Source organism: Scylla paramamosain, chromosome 8 (assembly GCF_035594125.1).
Source record: "Scylla paramamosain isolate STU-SP2022 chromosome 8, ASM3559412v1, whole genome shotgun sequence".
Lineage (NCBI taxonomy): Eukaryota > Metazoa > Arthropoda > Malacostraca > Decapoda > Portunidae > Scylla > Scylla paramamosain.
In genome coordinates this window covers 28883943-28904539 of record NC_087158.1, presented here as the reverse complement: position 1 = coordinate 28904539, position 20597 = coordinate 28883943, and the positions used below count along the sequence as shown (strand labels likewise).

General features: G+C 46.5%; 1 protein-coding gene across 9 annotated transcripts in view; it reads left to right on the top strand.

Annotated features, from left to right (window-relative positions):
* LOC135103103 (ryanodine receptor-like) overlaps positions 1-20597 on the top strand; it is a 151580-nt gene that overhangs the window by 77442 nt on the left and 53541 nt on the right. For 3 of the 9 annotated variants that reach the window (XM_064009120.1, XM_064009122.1, XM_064009121.1), the window contains exons 3-26: positions 866-922; positions 2768-2866; positions 5671-5685; positions 8592-8669; positions 8951-9026; positions 9333-9445; positions 10043-10148; positions 10657-10750; positions 10960-11142; positions 11665-11836; positions 12250-12419; positions 13385-13509; positions 14020-14199; positions 14576-14760; positions 14915-15105; positions 15488-15755; positions 15974-16140; positions 16487-16580; positions 16967-17083; positions 17428-17636; positions 17896-18025; positions 18311-18575; positions 18688-18896; positions 20244-20343. In XM_064009120.1, coding sequence (XP_063865190.1) covers positions 866-922; positions 2768-2866; positions 5671-5685; positions 8592-8669; positions 8951-9026; positions 9333-9445; positions 10043-10148; positions 10657-10750; positions 10960-11142; positions 11665-11836; positions 12250-12419; positions 13385-13509; positions 14020-14199; positions 14576-14760; positions 14915-15105; positions 15488-15755; positions 15974-16140; positions 16487-16580; positions 16967-17083; positions 17428-17636; positions 17896-18025; positions 18311-18575; positions 18688-18896; positions 20244-20343 — 3403 coding nt within the window. Of the gene's footprint in view, positions 1-865; positions 923-2767; positions 2867-5670; positions 5686-8591; positions 8670-8950; positions 9027-9332; positions 9446-10042; positions 10149-10656; positions 10751-10959; positions 11143-11664; positions 11837-12249; positions 12420-13384; positions 13510-14019; positions 14200-14575; positions 14761-14914; positions 15106-15487; positions 15756-15973; positions 16141-16486; positions 16581-16966; positions 17084-17427; positions 17637-17895; positions 18026-18310; positions 18576-18687; positions 18897-19396; positions 19497-20243; positions 20344-20597 lie in introns of all 9 variants that reach the window. The other 6 variants (XM_064009123.1, XM_064009124.1, XM_064009127.1 and 3 more) reach the window with 4 other exon arrangements.

The following is a 20597-nucleotide window of genomic DNA, read 5'->3' as shown; positions in this document are numbered from 1 at the left end:
GCTGCTGCTGCCACTGTTTTTGCTACTGCTACTATTACTGTTTCATCTTCTGCTCCTACTTCTTTCTCTACTACTTCTACGACTGCTACTACTACTACTACTACTACTACTACTACTACTACTGCCATTACTGTTACTACCACCACGTACTACGACTATTACAGCCAACTACTACTACTACTACTACTACTACTACTACTACTACTATTACTACTACTACGCACAAACACACACACTTCACCTTTTAAAATCTCATGTTACATTTTACAGTTTTTTTTTTTTTTTTGTCAATTTTTTGGCTGAGAATTACCATTTTTTAATTCTGGTTTGGCCTCCATTTTTTTTTTTTTTTCACCCTTTTAAGGACCAACTTTGTGAGGACCAACAGGTCTTTTTTGGTGTTTGCTCTCCCTTTGTATTTTGTTCCTATGCTTATTTTTTCCCTATATCCTTATTCTCCACCTTCGTTTCTTCTTTCTCTCTCTTTCTCCTTCCTCCATTTCCTTTTTTCCCTTTTTTACGCAGTTTTCACCCTTCATCCTTCACTATCCTGTCCATATTAATAACTCTCTCTCTCTCTCTCCTCTCTCTCTCATCTCTCTCTCTCTCTCTCTCTCTCTCTCTCTCTCTCTCTCTCTCTCTCTCTCTCTCTCTCTCTCTCTCTCTCTCTCTCTCTCTCTCTCTCTCTCTCTCTCTCTCTCTCTCTCTCTCTCTCTCTCTCTCTCTCTCTCTCTCTCTCTCTCTCTCTCTCTCTCTCTTTCCTTCCCTCCTTGACGGTCATGATTGGTAAGTTTTTCCTGGCCCTCACTTTATTGCAGTGTTCCTTTCCCTACCCTTCTATTTTTTTTCTCTCTCTCTTTTTCAGTCTCCAGCATCACAACAACCGCCTCCTGAAACTCGCAGTGGATGTCCTCGCCCTGCCGTAAGACGCTCCTCCAAATATTAGCAGAGGGATATAGTTGCTAGATGTCTTTCTCTTTGTCAGTCTATCTCTCTCTCTCTGTTTCTCCGGCGTCCCTCGCTATAACGGATGGAGGAGGTGGTCTGCTTTACTATGGAAGTCTATGGGATAAAGAAAGATTGCTGGATTCAGTACATTTTATGAAGAAAGAGTCTATTTTTTTTTTTTTTTCTTGTCTCGAAGTGGAGGATGGGTGGTGATCTGATAGAAGTCGTTATTAAATCAAGGTTTTAGTACATAACAGTTCACAGTTGATCGGTCAGACATAATGAGAAGATGAGTTTGTTTCTAGGCACATGATTAGTAAAAGAAGTGAAGGATGCACGGTGATCTGAGGGAAGTTTTTACGATATCAAAAATTCTAATACATTGCAGTTCCACTAAGGTTTATTTTTCAAAGGCCACAGAGATGATCAGTGAGATTCCCATGTGTTTTTTTTTTTCTTATTGATGATACGGATTTTTTTTTCCCATCTTATACCATTAAAACACCTTTGTAAACTGCCATAACGTCCATGGAACCTGTTGGAAGTAGGTGAAAAAAAGAAGACGCCAAGACCATAAAAATACGGACCAGGCACCTCCTTAATCGGCTCTTCAACGCATGGAACTCTCAAGCCTTCCAGTGTCATCGATATCATAAAAGTTACAGATTTCAGGAAGAGCGTAGGCAAGTGTTTGGACTAATCACCAGCGAAGACATCATGCACATTCGTATGTCATTATGAAAACGTCGCTTTTCTTGAAGTTGGCGCTAATAATCCGACATTTTCTTTGCGCCGGTAGTCTTTGCAGTAGTGATAGCTCCTCCCTCGATCCTATAGTGAGAGAATCAACTTGCAGCTTTTCCATATCACCGCTGAAGGGAACAACTGGTGAGAAGGACCCTTTGGTTGTACTACCCCGCATCTCTTACTATATAGATTAGATAGCGTAGCGACTAACACCCTTCAAGTGGTCATCATATCTGCTGCTCTCTGTTCCGATTTGTTCCACCTCTGTGTCACTGTAGCGGATCACCTGTATTGAGCACGGCGGGTAAAGGTGTGTTCATTGTTTTGCAGGTAAACGAGGAATTAATGAAAACTTGTTCTTCAGCTCTCCTGCTTCGAATTGTGTTTCTTCTCATTCGCTTTCCTCCTCCTCCTCCTCCTCCTCCTCCTTCTCCTCCTCCTCCTCCTCCTCCTCCTCCTCCTCTCCCTCTTTATCTATCCTCCTCTCCTGTCGCTCTCGCCGCGATAAAAGTATTAATAGAAGTGGAAACACCTCCGATATTGGGGTCCACATTTTACACTCTTAGTTTATCCTGCATTAAAGGCAGAACACGGTAAGATATCCATCACTATTTTCACTTTACAGCTCTTTGCCCAACGAGAGTTTTGAAGGAGTAAATATTTAGACTGTAATAATCACTCTCTCTTTAGCAGCTCTAGTTGAATAAGTCTCAGTTCCTTGCATTTCCTTTGCGATCTGTGTGCGGGTGAGTTTCCTTACGTCTGGATGATCACCGTTTTCAATTTACAGTTCTTTATCTGACGAATGTTTTGAAAGAGTAAATATTCAAGCCATAACTTTCTCTTGGGCAGCTTGTAATAACAAGTCTAATTTCCTTTACTATCTGTATGCAGTTGTGTTTCACTTTACAGTCATTTGTGTAACGAGTGTTTTGAAGGAGTAAATTTTTAGGCCATAATGCTAACTTTCTCATAGGCAGCTCGAGCTAAAAAAGTCAAATTTCCTTTTATCTCCTGTACCATCTATATGTGGGTGAGTCTCCTGACGGTGCCTCGCGTGTCTCCCCTGCAGAACAACCCTCCTGACCTATGCCAGGGCGTCTTCCTCATCGAGCAGGCGTTGTCCGTCCGCGCCCTGCAGGAGTTGGTCACCGCCGCCGCCAGCGAGGAGGTAATGTGATCTTTCCTTCCCGGCAACAGTTCCTCCTTAGTCCTTAATTAATAGCACCCACGGAACATTGCACCTTAGTCCCTGGTATCTTTGCTATTTTTTTTTCTCACTGTTCTTTTTTTATTATGTATAGGTAGGTCAGTGATTCTGTTATATTGTTATGCTACGTCTTATTACAGGTGATGTGTTTGTATGTGTCTATGTACTCGTATGTCTGTGCTGTAGGTTAAGGGACGCATGTGTGCTGGTGTTGTGTGGTGTGGGAACAGTGTCTCCTCTGCAGTGTGTGTGCCTCGAGTGACTTTGGCTGTGGCAGGTGTAGTGGTAATAATAGTACCTGATGTTCGTGTGTGTGTGTGTGTGTGTGTGTGTGTGTGTGTGTGTGTGAAGATGATTAGGGGTCCCGAGATTACTGCGTTATTGCATATACATTTTACTGACTGCCGTGGAGAAAGCTGAGATGGTGCAGCATTAGTGGTAGCAATTGTAGTAGTAGTAGTAGTAGTAGTAGTAAGTAGCAGTGACTGGTATACGTAGCTGATAGGAGGCTGAAGTAGCGAGGGAAGGGCATCAGTCACTGAGTAAACTAAAATAATGAACAAATATTTTTAAAAATCTAAAAATAAATCCCTAAAAAGTGTCCATCACACGAGCGCACCCGCCTCTAAGACAAGCTCCAATAACATACTTTAATGCTACTAATTAACACAGAGTAAAGGAACCCACAGCCAGGGAAGGAAGCTCGCTGTGTTCGCTAATACAAACACACAAACAGGACCGAGTTCTCTCCTTGCTCTTTTCTTCTTAACCTGAACGTCAGAAGCTTAGGTTATGTAGCAGAGAGTCGCTTTCGTGTGGCTGCAGCCACGATGCTTGGCAAGCCATGCGATCTTGGTGAAACACCAAAAGTTCGTTTGCATGTATGTTGTACCTATGTATGTACTCATTTATAGGTACGTAAGTATATACCAAAGATATAGGACCGCCAGATGCATGAGAGAGAAGGAAAGCGAGTGATAATAGTGACAGGAGCGAGGGAGAGGTAAGGTGAGCCGCCGCCACACCTGCCCACCACCCACAGGTGGCTGCTTGCTGGCAGGCTGCCATGGTGACTGCCATCAAAGGCGGCCCCAAGAAGGTCTCCAGGCGGTGTGGCAGGCTAGGCCAGCCTCTGGCCTAGCTGTGCATTTGTCCTACGATTGACAATTGATTTTAGATTAAGCCAACATATAGGTTTAATCTAGATAAATTAATGAGTATACTTGATTCGGTATTGATGATAGACAAGTTATAGCGCTCGCTAAGAGCAGAACTCAGGTTGCATTGAACTGCTTCAATTACATCGCCAGTCTATTGCTGCCCTGACCTCGCCACGTGAGTTAACACAACACTGGCGGCGCGAGTATCATTCAGGTGTGCCTGTTAACATGTATCTATTTACAATGTCTTTTTTGTTGCGAGCAGATCAAAATTGAAGAAATTTTCACTACAATTTAAAGGAAATGCGGACATGGACATAACACGTCTTTTGTCGAACAGGTGATAGATGAATGATCAGAGTAATAGAATGGCAGTCTGGGAGTGGTGAAAAAGGCAGGACAGACAGACAACTAGACGGAGATGAGATCATTTTTGCCATCGTGGCTTGGAATAGACAGACAGCTGACAGAAATGAGCGGAAAAGGGTGATTGGAGGCTTCTGTCCCGCAATGCACCCATGGTAATGATGGTGATGATGGTGTGAACATTAGCTACATAAGCAGACAAGTTTGCGTAGGCACTGGACACTCAAGTCCCTGCCTGGTGGTGAGGAGAGACAGACACGAATGTTACATCAGGAGGCAGCTTGTCGTGTCGCTCAGCTGCTGCATGTACTGTAGGAGTGTGGCAGAGTGAAGAGCAGATACTAGCCCTGCATCATGTTGCTGGTGAGGCAGATTGTCGCCTCCTGTGTGGGTGTGGAGGCTGAGATGTGAGAGCGGCGGCCATTGTGGTCCGAATGGCGCAGGAAGAGATGCAGGGCGGAGAGGCGGTGCGTGTGGTGGCGGTGAGGCAATGCATGCAGGGCTGTTGCTGCAGGAGGACCTTGGTGACCACTAGGGGGAAAATAGAAAAATGATTTTAGAAAGGATGACGTAGCGGTGTAGAATATTTAGTTGAGTTAAAGTAACACACAAGCTATAATCGAGATGCAATGATTAGTATTTAAAAACAAGGCTGTCTGTCGGCTGTTATTCAGTACAGTGCTGGTGTAACAGCAGATGTAGTACCAAATGTTGTTACTGCTACTGTTGTTGCTAATGTTGGTGGTGGTGCTGCTGCTGTTGCTGTTGCTGCTGCTCCTCCTGCTGCTGCTGCTGCAGCAGAGTGCCAGGGTGATGAGTGTTCCGGGGCCCGCGAGTTTGTGTGGGTGCCAAGGGTGTTGGACGCGTCCCAGCTGCCTCCTTGTCACCTCTGCCACCATGACATTCCTTCTAGTGGCCATCCAATTAATTCCAAATTAAAATTAATTAAATGTAATGTTATACAAACACGAAGGCCATCAAGCAATGTCATGAGGCGACAGGAGTGCACGGGACAGCCACTGGTGCCAGGTATTGCACGGGGAGTGTGTGGGTGCAAGAGCATCACCAGGAGGAACAGACGTAACAGGAGCTGCAGCAGAGTACCGGCAGTAGCAATAAGAGAATGAAACAGCCAAAATAGTAGCCGTAGCAGCAGGGCCCCCGTCTGCGGTGGCGCGACACTGCCCTGGGGTCGCCCGTCCTGACCCGCTCTCACATGAAAATTTTGTTACTTTTCAGGAGCAGGGGACTGTTGTAAGTAGACAGAGCATTAGCAGGACGCCCTGCCTCGCTCACCACCTTGCCTCCGTCACCGACTAACACGGAATTATACTTAAGCCACAGTACCGACCTCAGCCCTACACCGTAGCAGTAGTTTGAGACCTTCCTGCCCGGAGGCCCTGGGCCGGGGGATCCGCCTCGCCTCATCTCACCCCCTATCCCCAACTCCCTTGAGGCCAGTCACCGTCAGGGCGGGGTGAGGCGCCGGGCAGATCCCGCCTCCTTACCCACCATCTCCCCGGGCAGGTCATGCACAGGACCTGCACAAAATTTCGTAGACTAAACACTGTTGACGTAGTCCCTGTAAAGCAAAAGCTAAATGGTAGTCTTCTTTACGCTTGAAGGTGAAGACTGAAGCAAATCGTGCACACCTAAAGCTTAACATCCTATAGACACTTTGACGAACATGAATCTGTACTAAATATATTCCTTGATGCTGACGGGGACCGAGAGTGAAAGAGTTTTAGTTTGCATGATTACGGGCGACAGCCTCCGCTGGTGAACGGAGGCTATCGCCCGCCTTCACAGAGTCGGTGGGCGGTGAGCGACGCGCCGGCCAGGAGGCACGGTGGACAGACTGGGATTCAGGCTTTTGCAACCAGTGACACTTTTAAGATCATTGCTCGTCCTGATACGCCAGCGATATTTTCACTCGGGTGGACAGAGAATCGGGGACCGTGATGCGCTTGGAGACAGCAAGCAAGCCGGGAATGGGAAAGTATTACTTAGCTAGCCTGTGTCCTCGTGACCCGATGGCCATTTGTTGACCGGATAAGAAATGGAGGGAAGGAGGACGCCTCTTCCCAGAATAATGAGCTGTCCCGTGAACCGTATAGTCTTCCATTCATGGCTTCAAGAAACGCATCATTGCAGGAATGGAAGCTTCACGTTTTCTCAAAAACATAGTTGATCGTAAAACATTTAGCACTGCAGAATTTATAAAAATCTTGTCTCTTGTCCACTTGTTTATGAATCTTTACAATGTCATTAGTTTTGATTGAAGATTAGAATAGCGTAAAAATTGTTCGCAGCTTCACTCTCAGTCACGTGTGTGTGCCTCATTACTGCTTCCCTGCGAGGCTACCACGCAGCCGCCACCTGTCTCCTGGTGACGTTTTGCTGTCTGGCTCAGCTGCTCACTCCGTGCCGGGACGCATTAATACATGTTCAGATTCACTAATCAATTCATGACGCTGAATGAACAATATCATAAATGGAACAGCTCCCCTTGCAGTCTATTTGATTGTTCTGAACTACTCGACGAGCTTACTGTTAGCGCCTGAAATGAGGTGATACTCTGACCCAGCTCGCCCCGGCCTCCCGCCCCGCACACTGCCGCCTGCCAGGACTCGTGACGGGCGTGTAGCGCGTGTCCCTTCACAGGACACGACTCCTCGCCTGGCCAGAAGGTGACATGCTGTTGTGTTTCCAAGGAAGAATATTTAGCTACGGTTCCTGACCAGCAATACTAAACGGCTGCTACTGAAGACACTAATATTTAGCTTTGTATAGAGAGACGCCATGTTTTTTTCCTGTAGACTTGTTTAAATTCTCTCTCTCTCTCTCTCTCTCTCTCTCTCTCTCTCTCTCTCTCTCTCTCTCTCTCTCTCTCTCTCTCTCTCTCTCTCTCTCACCTCGTCTCAGCCACACACTCCACTGTGTAATGACGATCGGTCTTAACCAGCCCTTCCGTAGGCAGACGGTGTGGCCTAATTGAGTGGAGAAGAAGAATTTTGTATTATATGTGGTTAAGGGAGCCTGTCACTGCCCCTCTCTGTCCACGTGGCCGAAGTTGTAAATAGTTATTGTAAAGGCAGCGAGGGAGGGTAATCTGAATGTGTCGCTGCCGATGGGGAGACCAGCAGTGGACTCAAGCGACGTGAATGAAGAGAGTGTGGAGCTACCGGAGGAGGACGACACCCCAACTTGCTTCCCCTCAACCTCCCGAGCCTCCTCCCGCGCGCGAACGTCCTTCCCCCGGGTGTTAAAGTGCTGGCTATTGTAATTCACTCACGCGGCAGCAGTCCCTCACGGAGCCCAGAGAGGAAAGAGAAAAAGAAAAGACGAGTCATTTGCTCTCTGCATCCCTAATGGAGGCGCGTGACTGCCGCTCCCCTGTTTGTGTCACACCTGCACTTTAGCACTCCTCCACCAGGCGGCATCACAGATATTGGCTCCGCGTCCTTGGTTCCTCCTTTCTCCCCCCCCCTCCCAAGCTATGTCCGAGCAGCAGGCGAGTCTCCCCGCCCTCCTCAACCTTGTCCAACCTCCTTCTCCACATAACTGCCCGTCTTGACTTTTTGTTTGCACTGTTCTCACCACCTTTACCGTTTTGTTGAATATTTATTTTGTTTCACCCTGGTTACCTCTTTCGTTTGCAGTGTTCCAGCACATTATTACCTCATTCTCTCTCCCCTCTCCTCTCCTCTCCTCCCTTCCTTTTTTCTCCTCTTCCTCCTCCTCCTACAGCACGATATTCTCAACTTATTCACGACTTTTACTCAAACTTTTAATCTGCACATCGTTTCGGGTAAATCGAAACTTTATAATTATTTTTCTTTAATGGAGCAAAAACTCAGGAGCGCGTATCATTAAGCCTCCCTCCCTCCGCCTCCTCACTGCTCACAAGTCCCCCTGATCCTCCCTTGGGCTGTTCATCTCCTGAGAGGAAATGTCAAGTTCTCTCGTCACTGCTCTTTATGGTCCCCACGTCCCTCAGGCCTTCGTAATCAGATATGCAGCTTGTTAAACATTCGAGTACAGCCAGCCACACAACTGTCTGCTGGAGATAGTTATGGTAGGAGTTGTATTGGAAATTGAGAGGCAGGAGGGCAGGCCGCGTCACCACCCGTGCCTCAACACCCCTTGTCTCCCCCCAGGGTAAGGGCACAGGCTCAGGGCACCGAACTCTTCTCTACGGCAATGCTGTTCTCCTGAGGCACATGAACTCCATGATGGTGAGTTGCCCTTTGCCCCACAAATAATCAACTTTGCCCTGTCATAAGCACAGCAAATACAAAAGTCATGATAATTGAGAACAAACATGAAAGAGAAATTGCTATGATTTTTTACCATCAAAGATGAAGTTTTTTTTCAAAGAGAATTCACGTGAGTTTGTGGAAATCATCAAATTTTGTTTTCTTTCTTTCCCTCTTTTTTTTTTTTCTCTTTGTTTCTGTTCTCATTATCTGCTAACTTCATTTCTTCCTCTCCCTCCCTCCCTCGCCGCCTCCTGCAGTACCTGGCATGCCTCTCTACCAGCTCGTCCAGAGACAAGCTTGCCTTCGACGTGGGTCTCCAGGAACACTCCATGGGTGAGAGAGAGAGAGAGAGAGAGAGAGAGAGAGAGAGAGAGAGAGAGAGAGAGAGAGAGAGAGAGAGAGAGAGAGAGAGGGGGGGGGGAGGGAGGGAAGGAGGGAGGTGAGTGGATGATCTTTTCATTCTTGTTAAGCCTCACTTTCTTGGAGAGCTTGTTAGCCTGTATTCTCTTCGATTCACCAGGAGGATCTTGAGAAAAAGGAAGGAAAAAAAGAACGAAAAGTTATGTGTGTGTGTGTGTGTGTGTGTGTGTGTGTGTGTGTGTGTGTAAAGAAAGAGAGAGTGAGCGTCGTGTTCCTCAGGGGAGTCGTGCTGGTGGACCATTCACCCGGCCAGCAAGCAGCGATCCGAGGGTGAGAAGGTGCGAGTTGGCGACGACCTCATCCTCGTCTCCGTGGCCACTGAGCGATACTTGGTAAGTGGCGAGTGGCGTCCCTGCCCTTCTCACGCGGCTTGTGTCCCGCCCTGTACATGCATCAGGTTACTCAGTACTCATACTCGTATGAGAAAAAATAAAGGAAACAGTGGAATTAATCTCTTCTGACTCTCTCTCTTCTCAGAGTAAAAAGTTTCATGGTCTGCTTTGCCTTAATGTTTGTCAATAAGATGTTCACTCTAAAGAAAATACACGACAAAAATAGTGGAGCTAATCTTTCAGTTTTCATCACTCTCTTCTTAGTGTGAAAACACCTGTATATTCTACATTTCCTCTTAACATGTAGGGATTTCATTACAATATCCTCACCCTTGAACAACAATATATCCTTCGTATTGCCATTCTCTCTCTCAAAACAAAGATTATCACCCTAACTTTACTCTCGTCTGGCTCATTAGCAGAACAAAACGCCATATCCATCTTAGTTCTGTTGGGATTTCATTACAGTATCCTCACTCTTAATATCACCTTTACACCAAGATTATCACTCCAGTTTTATCCCCATCTGGCTCATTAGCAGGAGAAAGGATTATGCGCGTCTTGGGGTGTGTTATCTGAATGTCTCTTTCCCCGCAGCAAGCGACACGTGAAGACGAACAGAGCATCGTCAACGCCTCCTTCCACGTCACCCACTGGTCCGTCCTTCCCTTCGGCACCGGCCTCTCCAGACTCAAGTTCGTCGGTGAGTGAGGCAGTGTGGAGGTGGTCGGGCTTGTTGTTGTTGTTGATGATGATGTTGTTGCTGTCGTTGTTGTTGTTGTTGTTGTTGTTGTTGTTGTTGTTGTTGTTGCTGTCGCACTGTTTTCGTCATCATCGTTATCTTCGTCATCATCATCATCATCGTTACTTCCGTCATCCCCACCACCCTCACTACCAAAGACAGGAAGCTTGGCGCGCGTGCTGAACCTCATCTAGTCATAAAAGCATCCATCCATTCGCTATCACAAAACGACTCCAATATATATATATTTTAATTGGCATTTCCGCCCCCCTGGCGAGACTAAGCCTTGCAAGCCTCTCCCCTCCCAGCCAGATTCCCACCTATAAGCCTCTCATATATAAAAATTCCTGCACTGATTCTGCCATAATATTTAACTGCAGGCGGTGTGGCTTCATTGCTGCTGTTATGTGGTGGTGATGGTGGCGCTGGTGGTGGTGGTGGTGGTAGTAATATAGCCGTATTTCCACAGCCTGCGTGTTCGGCGGTGAGGTTCTGAGGTTCTTCCACGGCGGTGACGAGTGTCTCTCCATCCCGTCCACGTGGAGCGATCAGCCTGGCCAGAAGTAAGTGTGAGGAAGGGAGGGAACGAAGAAGACTAAGTTTGTGGAAGGGAGGGAGCCAGGGAAACTATTACGCCTTTCGTCACAATACTTATTCATGGTCGTCTTCTACTCTAGGAAGGAACTGGGAACCTTAATACACAGAGAGAGACTTTACAAACTGTTACACCTTTCATCACAATACTTACTCACGGTGGTCCTCTATTCTCTAGCATCGTGGTGTACGAAGGCGGCTCCGTCACGTCCCAGGCTAGATCGCTGTGGCGTCTGGAGCTGGCCAGGACTAAGTGGGCTGGCGGCTACATCAACTGGTTCCACCCGATGCGCATTCGACACATCACCACTGGCAGGTATCTTGGCATCAACGAGCAGAATGAACTCGTCCTTCTGCACAGGTAAGAACGACCCTCCTCCTCCTCCTCCTCCTCCTCCTCCTCCTCCTCCTCCTTCTCCGCTTCCTGCTTTTCCGTCATGAAGATAAATGAAAGAACTCGTGAAAGATGGAAGCGTTGGTATTACTTTTAATGGCTTTAGTCTTTCATCTAAGAGACGTGGGTGGATGTTGAGGATGATAGATGAAGCTCGTATCTCATCTCTTTTCTCCTCTTCCTCCTTCTCCTCATCCTCCTCCTCTTCTTGTCTTCTTTTTTCTTTTTTCTTTTATTTTCTACTTTTTTTCTTTTCTTTTCCTTTCTCTTCCTCCTCCTTGTTCTCGCTCTTGCTGTTCTTTTTGTTCTATTTGTACTTTCTGTTGTTATTCTTGTTGTTGTTCTTTTTCTGCTCCTCCTCCTCCTCTTCCTCCTCCTTCTTGTTGTTGTTCTTGTTATTCTTCTTGTTCTCCTTGCTCCTCTCGTTCTTCTTGTCCTTGTTCTTCTTTTTCTCCTCCTCCTCCTCCCCCTCCTCCTTCCCCCCACCAGGGATGAGGCAACACTCGCGGCCACGTCCTTCTACCTGCGGGAGGAGAAAGACGATAACAAGGTGATTCTCGAGGACAAGGACCTGGAAGTGATTGGCGTGCCCCTCATCAAGTACGGCGACTCCACGGTCATTGTGCAGCATGTGGAGACTGGACTCTGGCTTTCCTACAAGGTACAGTGCAAGCCTTGGTACGCTACATGTTCTTGGGGTGGCTGGAATGCAAACTTGGGTATAGAATGTTACTCCTCTTTCTCCTACTTCTTTTTTTTCTTTTCTTTCTTCTTCTTCTTCTTCTTCTTCTTCTTCTTCTTCTTCTTCGCCTCCTTCTTCTTCTTCACCTCTTTCTCCTTTTTCGTCTCTTCCTTTTTCCTTCTCCTTCTCCTTCTCCTTTTTTCTCTTCTTTTCCTACTTTCCCTCCTCCTCCTCCTCCTCCTCCTCCTCTACCTTTCCAGTCATGAAGGTTAACTAACTGGAGACCTGAGTACAGTACGCACACTTAAATTGGCTGGACATGAGAAAGAGTGGCGTGTATCTTAACACTGTATGTGGCTTACAATTCAGTGTCTTACTTTGGATTCTTGCAGGCGTTTGAGATCAAGAAGAAGGGCGTGGGCAAGGTGGAGATCAAGCAGGCGACGCTACAAGAGGAAGGAAAGATGGACGACGGTCTGGTCTTCTACAGGAGTCAGGAGGAGGAGTCCCGTACCGGCCGCGTCATCCGGAAGTGCTCCCACCTGTTCAACACCTTCATCAAGTGAGTCTTAGTCCTGATTTTATATCCACCTTTCATGTGTTATCGAATTATCCTGTGTTTTTTTCATCTCAGTCTAAAGGAGTGATGTTTTTCTCGTCTCTATCTTAAAAAGGGGTGTTTTTTTCTCGTCTCAGTCTTAAAAAGCGGTGTTTTTTCTCGTCTCAGTCTTAAAAAGCGGTGTTTTTTCTCGTCTCTGTCTTGAAAAGCGGTGTTTTTTTCTCGTTTCAGTCTTAAAAAGCAGTGTTTTTCTCGTCTCAGTCTTAAAAAAAGCGGTGTTTTTTTTTTCTTCTCAGTCTTAAAAAGCGGTTTTTTTTTCTCGTCTCAATCTTAAGTAGTGGCATTTTTATACGTCAGAGTTGATGTAGAATAAACCATTAGACTATGAGTACGTGAATAGGTGAAAACACACATGAACACAAAGGTAAAGCAAGCAGCAGCAGATCTTTGGGGATTTATCTTATGAGGGTGCTTGTGGTAAACTGTTCTATCTAATCCAACGTAGAATAGTAAAGTCGGAATTTTGTCTCATAGCATCATAAAATGTCACAAATAATAACCAAAATGCATATCTTAAAAAAAAAAAAAATCTGTAAACACTACGTACAGTTCTCCTTAAAATACATCAACTAAAGTAATCTCTCACTTATAAAGTACAACTATTGAATGAAGAGTTTATATAAAAGATTTACGATTGCAGGAATAGGAATGACGAATGTAGGTTAGAGATTTAGGACTACCGGATTAGGAATAACGAATATACCGTATAAAAAGGATTTAGGATTGCCGGATTAGGAATGACAAAATACATATAAAAGATCTAGGAATGCAGGATTATGAATGACGAATATTTACAAAAGCTTCAGGACTGACTAAGAATGACGGTTAGCGATGAAGGATGAAGACTGACGTGGCAGTGGTGAGGTTGTCTTGCTTAACACATACGGCACCAACTCTCTCCCTAACAGAGGACTCGACAGCATCCAGACGTCGCGCCGCATCTCGATCCTCCTGAAGATGGTGAGCCTGAAGGAAATGATCCACTGCCTCGAGGACTTGATCAACTACTTCGCTTACCCCGAGGATGACCTTGGTGAGTTCCTGATCCAGAGCTTTTGACACCTGCTATTCGCCTGTAATATATACCTACACGTTTATTCCCCTGTGTTTTATCTCCACTCCTCAGTCAGTATGTTCCTCTTCCTCTCCCTCTTCGTCTCTCTCTCACTGTCTCTCCAGTTATAAAGGACAAAAGTACTCGTCAAGTAGAAGAGTGTGTATTATTTTGTGAAGGTTTAGTCACACATCAAAAAAGTTGGATGTTCAAGATGGTAAATAAAACACGTATCCATGTTCTCTTGCTATTTCTCCTCCATTTTCTCTTCTTTCTTCTCATCTTCTTCTAATCTCATGTTTTCTTGCTCTCTGTTATAATTTTCCTCTTCTTTTTTCTCTTCTTCCAATCTTATGTTTTTTCTTGCTCTCTATCCTACGTTTCTTCTTTCTCTTCCTCCAATCTCGTGTTTCTCTTGCTCTCTGTCCTCTTTTTCCTCCTCTGTCTCTTCCTCTTCTACCAATCTCCTGTTTCTCTCCTCGTCGTCAGAACACAACGAGCGCCAGGTTGCCCTCCGCGCCCTCAGGAACCGCCAAGACTTGTTCCAGGAGGAGGGCATCCTTAACCTGATTCTGGACGCCATCGACAAGATCACCGTCATCACTGGCCAGGGCTTCATGGTGGCGCTGGCCGGCGAGGAGGCGGGCATGGACTGGGACGTGATCTCCGGTACGTTACTCCTAAGTCATTCTCTCCCTCACTGTTTATCTCTGTTTTCTTCGTCGTTATTCATTTCCTGCTCCTCCTGTTGTTTCTGTTCCTTCTTCTCTTCCTTGTCCATTTTTTTTTTCCTTCGGTACGTTACACCTTTCAAGTCATTCTCTTCTTTCCTTTTGTATCTCTTTTTGAAGTGACACATGTTTTGAGGTCGTTTTTGACGGCTCTAATAACAAGATTTCTGTATATAAACAAGAGAAAGATTTATGAAAGCCCGGCTTATCATCTCCGTGGCCTTGGAAAATAGTCGTGGTGACAGAGCAAAGCATTTCCGAATACGTCCTTCAGCCTTCGTGCCTCGCTAACCGCTCCCTGGTCCGTGCCGCAGGTTATCTCTATCAGCTGCTGGCCGCCGTCATCAAGGGCAACCACACCAACTGTTCACAGTTCGCCAACAGTCACCGCCTCAACTGGCTCTTCTCCCGTCTGGGATCAGCTGGCGAGGGCACCGGCATGCTGGATGTGCTGCACTGTGTTCTCATCGACTCCCCCGAGGCACTCAATGTGATGAAGGTGCGTCCCTGGCCTACGCATAGCATAACCTAGTATAAATTGTGTCATCACTAAACTGTCCCAGGAAGCATCATTTGTAGTACTATCATACTCACTCTGTGATTCTCATTCGTCTTTGCTAACACAACGAAACCCTCCCCGCCTGCACCCACAGGAGGAGCACATCAAGGTCATCATTGCCCTGCTGGAGAAGTACGGGCGCGACCCCAAGGTGCTGGACGTGCTGTGCTCCCTATGTGTGGGTAACGGAACGGCCGTGCGCTCCTCACAGAACAACATCTGCGACTACCTGCTGCCAGGACGCAACCTGCTGCTGCAGACCCAGCTGGTGGACCACGTCTCCAGGTGAGCCTCGCCTGTCAGGCTGTAGGATATATATATATATATATATATATATATATATATATATATATATATATATATATATATATATATATATATATATATATATATATATATATATATATATATATATATATATATATATATATATATATATATATATATATATATATATATTGATATAGAAAGTTCATATAAATCAGTAAAGTGTGGTTTTTGACTGTGAATTTCTTTAAAGTTATGGCTAAAGAGAAATATTGATATTTACACGCCGTTCTTGTATAAGACCAGCTACTCTATCCTATATTCCTTTGTCTCCTTCTATGAATGTTCCTTCTTCATTCACACTATTTACCGTGGTCTTAACTCCCCGGCGTCTCCGCAGCGCACGCCCCAACATCTTCGTGGGCCAGGTGGAGGGCTCGGCCATCTACCAGAGGTGGTACTACGAGGTGACGCTGGACCACATCGAGCAGTCCTCGCATCTGCCCCCGCACCTGCGCATCGGCTGGGCCAACACCAAGGGCTATGTGAGCTACCCGGGCGGCGGCGAAAAGTGGGGCGGTAACGGCGTGGGCGATGACCTGTACTCCTATGGTTTTGACGGCTCCTTCCTGTGGACTGGCGGACGATACACCCTTGTCAACCCCATCGTGAGTACCCGTGGGAGGAAATGCATGGGGAAATGTTCACGTCTGCGTCGATGCACTACATAAGAACATAAGAAAAGCAGCACCATAACTCTTTCAGAATACCACGTTTGTATTAATTCCCTTCGCACACACATCAAAACATCCAGTTGTTGAAATGCAGCCTATCTTGAAAACCTTACAACGGAACTTCCCCATCAGCCTCACTCTCTCCCTGCCAGGACTCAGTGCCGTTCATCAAGAAGGGAGACGTGATCGGCTGCGCCCTCGACCTGACAGTCCCCATCATCACCTTCTATGTGAACGGCAGGCAGGTGAACGGCGCCTTCACGGGCTTCAACCTGGACGGCATGTTCTTCCCTGTGGTGTCTGCCTCCGCTAAGCTCAGGTCAGGCTCCCCGGTGGCATGTATAGATAGATTGATACTAGATAGATAGATAGATATACATACATACACACATGCATACATAGACTGATATATATATATATATATATATATATATATATATATATATATATATATATATATATATATATATATATATATATATATATATATATATATATATATATATATATATATATAGAGAGAGAGAGAGAGAGAGAGAGAGAGAGAGAGAGAGAGAGAGAGAGAGAGAGAGAGAGAGAGAGAGAGAGAGAGAAAATAGATAAATTGCTAAGCGTGTTGTTGCAAGTGCACTACTAATGACGTAAAAAACTGACTTCCTTTACAGTGCGAGGTTCCTCCTGGGTGGAGAGCACGGCCGCCTCAAGTACCCGCCGCCAGATGGCCACTCACCCGTGTCTGAGTGTCTCCTTCCCTTCCAGGTACGCGTCCTCCACTCATCACCGCTCATCCCTCACCCCAGTTCTTTCACTCATCTCTATCATTAGCTGATGGAAATAGTTTTTGCTCTCTATAGACATGAGAAATGTTTCCGAATTTGACAGCAGCAGGAAATCTTGACAAATGAAAATTTAAAGTGATGCTTTCATCATATTCGTTAAGTTTTGCCCTCACCTCCCTCCACCTACCCCACTGAGAAAGCTGTGTAGCTATTAGAGAAAAATAATTATATAAATTGAAGAGATATGCAACATTATTTTGTTGAATAGAACTACATGAAGAGAGAGAGAGAGAATAATTGACGGGAGATGAGAAAAAAGAGAGGAGAAAAAGAAAAAACGTTCCTTTATTTCTGTCTCGCCCCCAGACACTTGCTATTGACCCCTGCTTCTACTTCGGCGAGCAGCACAAGGGCACCCTGGCAGGGCCCTTGCCTATTCAGGACGACCTGGTTTTCGTCCCCAAGCCTGTGGACACCACCAGCGTGAGTACAGACCTGTAGTACTATCACACACTCACTGTGTATCTCATTCGTCTTTGCTAACACAACGAAACCCTCCTTGCTGGTCATAAGAACATAAGAACATAAGAAATAAGGCAAGCTGCAAGAAGTCCCCTAGATCCTTGTGTAAGGTGAATATCAACTCACGATTAATCAAACAATATTCTTTACGTGTAACTAATTCTAATTTTTAACTAAAGGATAAACACACACACACACACACACACACACACACACACACACACACACACACACACACACACACACACACACACACACACACACACACCACTGTACCCCTCAATCCCTCAACCCCCTCTTCACAGATCCAGCTGCCGGGCTACATTGAGCAGGTGCGGGACAAGCTCGCGGAGAACATTCACGAGATGTGGGCCATGAACAAGATCGAACAAGGCTGGACTTACTCCGAGCGCCGCGACGATCTGCGCCTCCATCACCCGTGCCTCACCTCCTTCGAGAAGCTGCCGCCCAGTGAGAAGCGATACGACGCCACCCTCGCCCTCCAGACACTCAAGTGAGCTCCCACTGAAGGGTCAGGCTGCAGTGGTGGTCTATTCCTTTTTGCCTCCCTCTTTTCATGCGGTGTTTTGCGTCAAGTCATTCCAGCGGGCCACTCTTAAAGGGGAATGTTGCTAATGAGCTTACTACAGCATATTTTGTGTTATGAATCATGTTTTATCTCTCTGCTTTAGGCATGTTTCATTATGTATGTGTTTTGTGTACTCCACTGTTTTTAATTATGTGTGTGTGTGTGTGTGTGTGTGTGTGTGCAGGACGGTGCTGGCGCTGGGTTACCACATCACGCTGGACAAGCCGCCCAGCCGCATCCGCTCCGTCAGGCTGTCCAACGACCCCTTCTTGCAGTCCAACGGGTACAAGCCGCAGCCTCTTGACCTTTCCCAGGTACAGCCTCTCCTCATGCCCTTCACGTTTACTCCAATTCCTTCATGGCTGACATGCCTGTACTATTTGGTCTCATTATTATATCCGAAAACATTTTTTGTGTAATATTTGTTTGTTTGTTTTCACATTGTTATGAATTAAACTTGTCTGGGATAACGCGCACGTAAAGTAAATTTTTCATTAGATAATGTGGAAAATTATATTTAAGTGCAACAACAGGCAAGCCTGCTATAAGCTTACTTTTGTCGTCAAAAACACTCTAAAGTGAGGTGTTATGTGTGGCAGGTGAGCCTGACGCCCAAGCTGGAGGAGTTGGTAGATGAGTTGGCCCAGAACACACACAATATCTGGGCCAAGGAGCGCATCCTGCAGGGCTGGACCTACGGCCTCAACGAAGACCCAGAGATGCGCCGCTCGCCCCATCTGGTGAGCTACCTCAACGTGGACGACGCCATCAAGAAGGCCAACCGTGACACCGCCTCCGAGACCATCCGCACCCTGCTGGTATACGGCTACCTGCTGGAGGCGCCCACTGGGGAACAGGCTGAAGGTAACACGTCCTCAATACATGTTGTCAGGCAGCTTCATGTGACTTGATTTACTGTCACATACACACTTACTTCTACCTACTATCTTCTTTAATGTTGTCTTGTCTGATGCAGGCACGGCAGCAGCTGAAGGGGACAAGCAAGGCATGGGCCACCGCACCTACCGCTTGGAGAAACCCAATGCCGTCACCTCAGGCAAGTGGTACTTCGAGATGGAAGTGCTCACGTCGGGCCCAATGCGTATCGGTTGGGTTGAGGTGTCCAGCCAGCCCGGCAAGGAGCTGGGAAGCGACGACAAGTCCTGGGCATTTGATGGTTTCCGTGTAAGTATTAGTCTCTTCCTCCCAGGCGCCTCTCTCTTCACCTGCCGTGGCCGGCGATTTGAAGGTCTTGGGCCATTTGTCAATGAACCTGAACCAGAAGAGCGATAGTACTTCATGTTAGGATTGGCCAGTTTAGGGTTTATTGAGTGAGTTTAGCAGTTATATCCATTGCGTTAATATAAGTTTCTCAGTATCAAAGAAGAAATAATCCTAGTATATAAAAAAAACTGACCGGTATATGCGTATCAGCAAACGTTATAGTGGGTTCAAGATGTGTGTATCCGGGAGGTAAGTTGAAGAGTCTGGAGTTTGAAGGATTGCCTACTCTCGCTTTGTTCCTCGTGGACAAAGAAGCAATCGTTACCCCACCAGGGAAGCCGCTGGACAAAGATTTCAACAGTCAGGGGTACAAGTAACAGTTCAGTTTCAGGTGACCAATGCAGTCGGTTTTGTTTGTTGACACGGGCGAGGCTGAGCATTAACTGACTGTGTCTTTAAAGCACACCAAGAACCATCTGGGAGTGACGGAGTCTTATGGACGCCGCATCCACATCGGCGACATTGTGGGTGTGATGTTGGACCTTCATGATAGGACCATCAGTAAGTCACCTGCCGTGGCCTTCTCACGTGGTCACCTCCACTCTAAACACGCACACGCTCACAAGTGCACATACAAAACTACCTACATGTTACATTTCATCCGCAAACACACACACACACACACACACACACACACACACACACACACACACACACACACACACACACACACACACACACACACACACGTAATACACTGAATCTGCACAAATGTCGACTTCGTAAGCATGGTCTCCATTTAAACATTAAACACACACACACACACACACACACACACACACACACACACACACACACACACACACACACACACACACACACACACACACACACACACACACACACACATGAGGTACTCACCAACACCGCACGAGCAGTGAAGAAGGATTTGTGGCCCTTTCGTGAGCAGGCCTCCCGACACCCTTCACTAACCACTCGTATTTTCTTTTGTTTTATTCTTCACAGTTCTACCACAGGGGTGCATCGGCCTCTAGGGAGTCCAAACTGCTAACCCAGCACTGTGTTTCAGACCTGTGTAATGCTACTCAGTAAAGTGCAGCACACCGCTCGGTGAAACATTAAAGTTGTTGGTCTGTAGTGTCGTCACAGTGAGTGACCTGTCTTGTGGTGGAGAGTAGAGGTCTGCTGCACTTTACGGACGTGTCATTTCCCTCTAATAAATTGTCATGTTGCAGGTTTGTGTCCTTTGAATGTCAGTGCTGAGTTTCTTGTTTGTGTGTGATGCAGGAAGAGAAGTGTCATGCGAACGTTGTGGACACCTACGGCCACAAGTGGCAAGTTGGCGACGTGGTGGGCGTGTGCCTTGACCTCGTCGACAGAACCATCAGTGAGTGGCTTGAAACAGAACCTCGCTGGCTGTCGGGTCTTTGTCGCCTTCCATTAGGCCCTGACCGTAGTGTAACTTGTAGACCTTCATCGGGACCTTAGAGCGTCGCCTTGCCTTGCCTGCACACAAGGCACCACTACCCAGTACCCAGGGAACACACTCCCTTGGGGCGCCTCCTGCTCTGTTGCCTCATAACGTCCCTCCGCACACATTTGTACCTTCTTGACTACTCGTGCTTGGCTGTGCGAGTGGTC